The 6,602-nt window shown below is 34.1% G+C and overlaps 1 protein-coding gene across 8 annotated transcripts in view; it reads right to left on the bottom strand.

The window, feature by feature from the left end:
- Positions 1-1,240: 1,240 nt before the first annotated feature.
- Positions 1,241-6,602, bottom strand: part of SLCO1A2 (solute carrier organic anion transporter family member 1A2) — a 125,974-nt gene continuing 120,612 nt past the window's right edge. For all 8 annotated transcript variants that reach the window (XM_058743485.1, XM_058743478.1, XM_058743482.1 and 5 more), the window contains one exon: positions 1,241-2,147. In XM_058743485.1, coding sequence (XP_058599468.1) covers positions 1,928-2,147 — 220 coding nt within the window. In that variant the 3' untranslated portion in view covers positions 1,241-1,927. The remainder of the gene's footprint in view (positions 2,148-6,602) is intronic.

Genomic DNA, 6,602 nt, shown 5'->3' with positions numbered 1-6,602 from the left:
TTTTTTTTTTTTTTTTTTGTGGTTGACTTCTAGTTTCATAGCTTGTGGTCAGAAAATGTGCATGGTTTGATTTCATTCTTTACAAAAATTTTTAAGGCCTGTTTTGTGGCCTAATATAAGTTATATTTTCAGAATGTTCCATGTGCACTTGAAAACAATGTGGATTCTGCTCTTTTAGGAGGAAATGTTCTGAATATATCTTTTAAGTCAATCTGCTCTAGTATGTCATTCAAAGCCATTGTTTCTTTGTTGATTTTCTGTTTAGATGTTCTGTCCATTGATGTCAGTGGAACGTTATAAAATTCCCTTCTATAGTTACATAGATAATTGGATAGAATATACATGGCTACAGATTTTTCTCATTCAGCCTGTTGAATATACCATGCCATTCCTTTCTGGCTTACCAAGTTTCTGTTGAGAAATATCCAGCTATCCTATGAGTCTTCCCTTGTAAGTTAAAGACTTCTTTTTTCTTGCTTCTTTTAAGAGTGTTTCTTTATCACTATATTTTGCAAATTTAATTATAATATGTCTTATTTTTGGCCTGCTTTTGTTGATTTTTGTGGGACTTCTCTGTGCCTCCTGGATCTGGATATCTGTTTTCTTCCCAAGATTAGGAAAGTTTTAAGCTATTACTTCTTCAAATAAAATTTCTGCCCCCCTTTACTCTCCTCTTCTTCTGAAACTTCTATAATATGAATGGTAATAAATTTGATGGAGCCACTGAGTTCTTTAAGTCTATTCTTGGGTTGTATAATTCTTTCTTTTGTTCACTTTCATTATTTTCCATTATTTTGTCTTCTAGGCCACTAATTCATCCCTCTGCTTCTTCCAGCCTGCTGTTCATTACATCAAGCCTGCTTCCAATATCATTTATTGATTCTTCATCTCTGATTGATAATTTTTTTTTAACTCTTTCATCTCTTTTGTAAGGCTCTCACTGATGTCTTCTTTTCTCAAGCCCAGGGGCTATCCTTATGATCATTGCTTTAAGTTCTCCATTAAGAAGGTTATTTATATTTGTTTTGCTGAGCTCTCTGGCTGTGGCCTTAGCTTGTTTTCTTTATTTGTGATAAATCCCTCTGTCTTCTGGGAAAATGTTCCTCTGACAATATCTGACACTATAACTTTTAAGGATTATTTTTTTCTAATATTATACTTTCATCCTTTGACACAGATACTTGTTTTTCAGAGAGAATTTAGTCACCAGGTTTGAACTGCTAAAAAAAAATTCCAACAATCTTTGTTACATGATTTTTAATAAACTGACTCAGTTTTTCAGTATTCTGAACAAAATGAGCAAATATATTACTTGAGTAATAAAGCAGAAAACAAATTGATAGTAGGTGATGGCATAGTAATGAGTAATCTATTTTTAAAACAATCATGTCTGGAATGAATAGGAAAAGTTAACAGTTAAAGAAAAGAAAAATTCTTTAAGGAAAAGTTAAATAATTAGAAGACATCAGCTTCTTTCACATAAAAATGATGAACTTGAATAAAGTATTTAAATAGTCATGTAAGCAGGATAAGAATTTCAGTCTCTAACCCCAATAACAAAGCAGAAATTCAATGAAATTAAACAGATTTTCCTAATAGGAAATTTTTAAGATCAATTGGAAAAGGAGATGTGGGATATATACCCTTATTTCACATGAGTTAAAAGAGAAATTGCTATTTTAACATAAAAAATAAAACTGGGTCTAATATCCTGTTTTGAAGGTTGTTATAAATGTCCTCTGAGGAAAATTTCAGGTGCCGTGGATGCCTCAGAAATACCATCAGTGAACATTTTTTTATCTTGGGTAAAAAAAAAATTGAGGTTCATAAAGATAAGAAAAAGTTACGCACTTACCCCTATTGATTTTAAAAGCAGTTTGGTTATAAGTGTAGTCCACAACTCTGGGAAGCATGATATAATAGGGCATTACAATTTAGTTTTCAACTCATTATCATTCAAAACTTTGGAATTTTGGTCCATATCTTTACACTCATTTTCCTTCTTTGTAGTTTTTGCCTCTGTAAGTATAGTTCCTGAAGAGGCATTTTCACCAGGTAGATGACGATTCTTCAAAATATTTAGGATTAAAAAGGCTGGGATATAGCTTAATCCTCTTAGAGCTGCTGGCAAACCAAGGTAGATGTATCTATAAAAAAAATGTTTTTAAATATTAAGCTTACATAGTGTGATGAGTACAAGCTAGTTTTGAGTATCTTTAATTATTAATATTTCATTCCCATGAGGACAATCGCAGCTGTTTTGCATGTCAATCTTATATAAGCAACTTTGCTGAACTCACTTATTAATTGTTTGTTAAATTTTTTTTTGCAAATTTTCATCTAGAAAATTCACACTTATTTTCTTTTCTTATCTTTGGGTTTTTTAAAATCTTTTTACAACAAATTGACCTCTGGTTTGAATGCAATACTGATAATGGCAGCAGTTGTATTCTAGTATTTAATAAGAATGCTTCCAAAGAATAACCATCAATTGTATTATATTATATATTCTGTGGGGGTCTTTTTCATGGCTTTTTAAAAAAGGTTTATTTATTTTAAGAGAGGGAGAGAGGTAGAGAGAGAATCGCAAGCAGGCTCCATGCTCAGTATGAAGCCTGACACGGTGTTCAATCTCACAACTATGAAATCATGACCCGAGCCAAAATCAAGAGTTGGACACTTAATCAGCTGAGGCACCCAGGCGCCCCTGGATGATTTTACTCAGATTAAGAAAGTTCCTCTTCTATTCTGAATTTGCTCAGAGTTTCAATTATGAATGCATAAAGTATCACCAGATTATTTTTGTTCCTATAGTTAGCAGAACATCAAAGATTTTGCCCCCTTAATTGTGTTAATAGAGTATATTAGGTTAATAGATTTTTCTAATGTTGAACCATCCTTGCATGACTAAACTCTATCAGTGAGGCTTTATACATTATTACATTTGATTTATTATTTTTTAGAATTTTTGCATGTCTATTTATAAGTTAAGCCAGCCTATACCTTTTTCCTTATGCTGAACTTGTCCAATCTGAATATCAAGACTGGACACTTGTATTGTTTAACTTTTTTTCTGTTATCAACAATACTGCAGTAAACCTCCTTTTACATGTCTCCCTGTGTATGTTAGCAAGATTTTCTCTAAAATGTCTCAGGGTCTTAGAGTACCCAACTCAGCAATTGTCCAGACGTTTTCTTCAACAGTTTTTATTTAAAACCAACATTCTTTATAGTCTATAGTGTCTTCTGTCATAAAGAAAATTTTTAGATTTATATTTAGTGATATTGGCTCATTTCTTGCTCTTTGGTTTGTGTGTGTTTTTTTTTCAACTCAAACCCAAAGCAATAAGGATCAGAGATATGTGGCTGTGTTGTTGCTGTAAACAACCAATCTACTATTGGTTTAATTGTTATTTCTTTGTAAGTCACCTATTTATTTCTCTGGTAATTTTTATATTCATTTTTCTTTATCTTGAATGTTTATAATTTTACTCTGATATGCTCATTTATATATTTTTTGACTATGCCTTTAAAATGTAAGCTGAAAACTATAGAAAGCTTATGAAGGAAATTGAAGAAGATATAAAGAAATGGAAAGACATTCCCTGCTCATGGTTTGGAAGAATAAATATTGTCAAAATGTCAATACTACCCAAAGCTATCTACATATTCAATGCAATCCCAATCAAAATTGTACAAGCATTCTTCTCGAAACTAGAACAAGCAATCCTAAAATTCATATGGAACCACAAAAGGCCCCGAATAGCCAAAGTAATTTTGAAGAAGAAGACCAAAGCAGGAGGCATCACAATCCCAGACTTTAGCCTCTACTACAAAGCTGTCATCATCAAGACAGCATGGTATTGACACAAAAACAGACACATAGACCAATGGAATAGAATAGAAACCCCAGAACTAGACCCACAAACGTATGGCCAACTCATCTTTGACAAAGCAGGAAAGAACATCCAATGGAAAAAAAACAGTCTCTTTAACAAATGGTGCTGGGAGAACTGGACAGCAACATGCAGAAAGTTGAAACTAGACCACTTTCTCACACCATTCACAAAAATAAACTCAAAATGGATAAAGGACCTGAATGTGAGACAGGAAACCATCAAAACCCTAGAGGAGAAAGCAGGAAAAGACCTCTCTGACCTCAGCCGTAGCAATCTCTTAGCACATCCCCAAAGGCAAGGGAATTAAAAGCAAAAGTGAATTACTGGGACCTTATGAAGATAAAAAGCTTCTGCACAGCAAAGGAAACAACCAACAAAACTAAAAGGCAACCAACGGAATGGGAAAAGATATTTGCAAATGACATATCAGACATATCCAAAATCTATAAAGAGCTCACCAAACTCCACACCCAAAAAACAAATAACCCAGTGAAGAAATGGGCAGAAAACATGAATAGACACTTCTCTAAAGAAGACATCCGGATGGCCAACAGGCACATGAAAAGATGTTCAACATCGCTCCTTATCAAGGAAATACAAATCAAAACCACACTCAGATATCACCTCACGCCAGTCAGAGTGGCCAAAATGAACAAATCAGGAGACTATAGATGGTGGAGAGGATGTGGAGAAACGGGAACCCTCTTGCACTGTTGGTGGGAATGCAAATTGGTGCAGCCGCTCTGGAAAGCAGTGTGGAGGTTCCTCAGAAAATTAAAAATAGACCTACCCTATGACCCAGCAATAGCACTGCTAGGAATTTATCCAAGGGATACAGGAGTACTGATGCATAGGGGCACTTGTACCTCAATGTTTATAGCAGCACTCTCAACAATAGCCAAATTATGGAAAGAGCCTAAATGTCCATCAACTGATGAATGGATAAAGAAATTGTGGTTTATATACACAATGGAATACTACGTGGCAATGAGAAAGAATGAAATATGGCCTTTTGTCGCAACGTGGATGGAACTAGAGAGTGTGATGCTAAGTGAAATAAGCCATACAGAGAAAGACAGATACCATATGGTTTCACTCTTATGTGGATCCTGAGAAACTTAGGGGGAGGGGAAGAAAAAAAAAAAAGAGGTTAGAGTGGGAGAGAACCAAAGCATAAGAGACTGTTAAAAACTGAAAACAAACTGAGGGTTGATGGGGGGTGGGAGGGAGGGGAGGGTGGGTGATGGGTATTGAGGAGGGCACCTTTTGGGATGAGCACTGGGTGTTGTATGGAAACCAATTTGACAATAAATTTCATATATTAAAAAATAAATAAATAAATATAAAAAAAAAGTATTTTGAAGTGAAAATTCATGCCTCAAATTGTAGGACATTCTAAGCCATTAATTTTTTTTTAAATTTATATCTGCCATTTCCTCTATTCTTTTTCTAGAAATTTTTTTGAGGTGTATGTTTTAATTGTTAACTGGTCTTTAATATTACATAGGTGTTTATTTTTGTTGAATCAGTTCACATTGTTGATCTACATTCTAGATAAATTCTTCCGTACTCTCTTCCAGTTCACCAATTCTCAACTGTATTGCCTTCAAATTTATTATATACTTAGGATTCCTTTTATTATCTCAATAACATGCATTTAATCTATAATGTTTCTGAGTTCTTAATATTCTTATTTCTGCTTGATTTTTCCTATCATTTCTTGTTAACTTTTAATGGATATTATGCCATTTATTAATTTTAATCCTATTGAGCTGGATAAGCATACTTATTTTAAAGTCTTTGTCAAACTCCTACATTATATGAAATTTAATCAGGAACGAAGTCATGTTTCATTGGGAATTTATATGCTTATCTTTTTTACCATTAGATTTGTTCATGTTTTTTTTTCAGAATTTTTAATTTTTTTTAAATTTACATCCAAGTTATTTAGCATATAGTGCAACAATGATTTCAGGAGTAGATTCCTTAATGCCCCTTACCCATTTATCCCATCCCCCCTCTCACAACCCCTCCAGTAACCCTCTGTTTGTTCTCCATATTTAAAAGTCCCTTCTGTTTTGTCCCCCTCCCTGTTTTTATATTATATGTTTCCCTTCCCTTATGTTAATCTGTTTCGTCTCATAAAGTCTTCATATGAGTGAAGTCATATGATATTTGTCTTTCTCTGGCTGATCAATTTCACTTTGCATAAGTGTTGCAAATGGCAACAGTAGTTGCAAATGATAAGATTTCATTCTTTTTGATTGCCTAGTAATACTCCATTGTATATATCTACCACTGCTTTATCCATTCATCCATCGATGGGCATTTGGGCTCTTTCCATACTTTGGCTATTGTTGGTAGTGCTGCTATAAATATTGGGGTGCATATGTCCCTTTGAAACAGCACACCTGTATCCTTTGGATAAATACCTAGTAGTGCAATTGCTGGGTCCTAGGGTAGTCCTATTTTTAATTTTTTGAGGAACCTCCATGCTGTTTTCCAGGGTGGCTGCCCCAGCTTGCATTCCCACCAACAATGCAAAAGAGATCCTCTTTTCCGCATCCTTGACAGCATCTATTATTGCCTGAGTTGTTCATGTTAGCCATTCTGACAGGTGTCAGGTGGTATCTCATTGTGGTTTTGATTTGTATTTACCTGATGATGAATGATGTTGAGCATTTTTTCATATGTTTGTTGGCC

Source organism: Neofelis nebulosa, chromosome 8, assembly GCF_028018385.1.
Source record: "Neofelis nebulosa isolate mNeoNeb1 chromosome 8, mNeoNeb1.pri, whole genome shotgun sequence".
NCBI lineage: Eukaryota > Metazoa > Chordata > Mammalia > Carnivora > Felidae > Neofelis > Neofelis nebulosa.
Note: the sequence above shows the minus strand (reverse complement) of the source record. Positions and strands in the feature narration are given on the sequence as shown.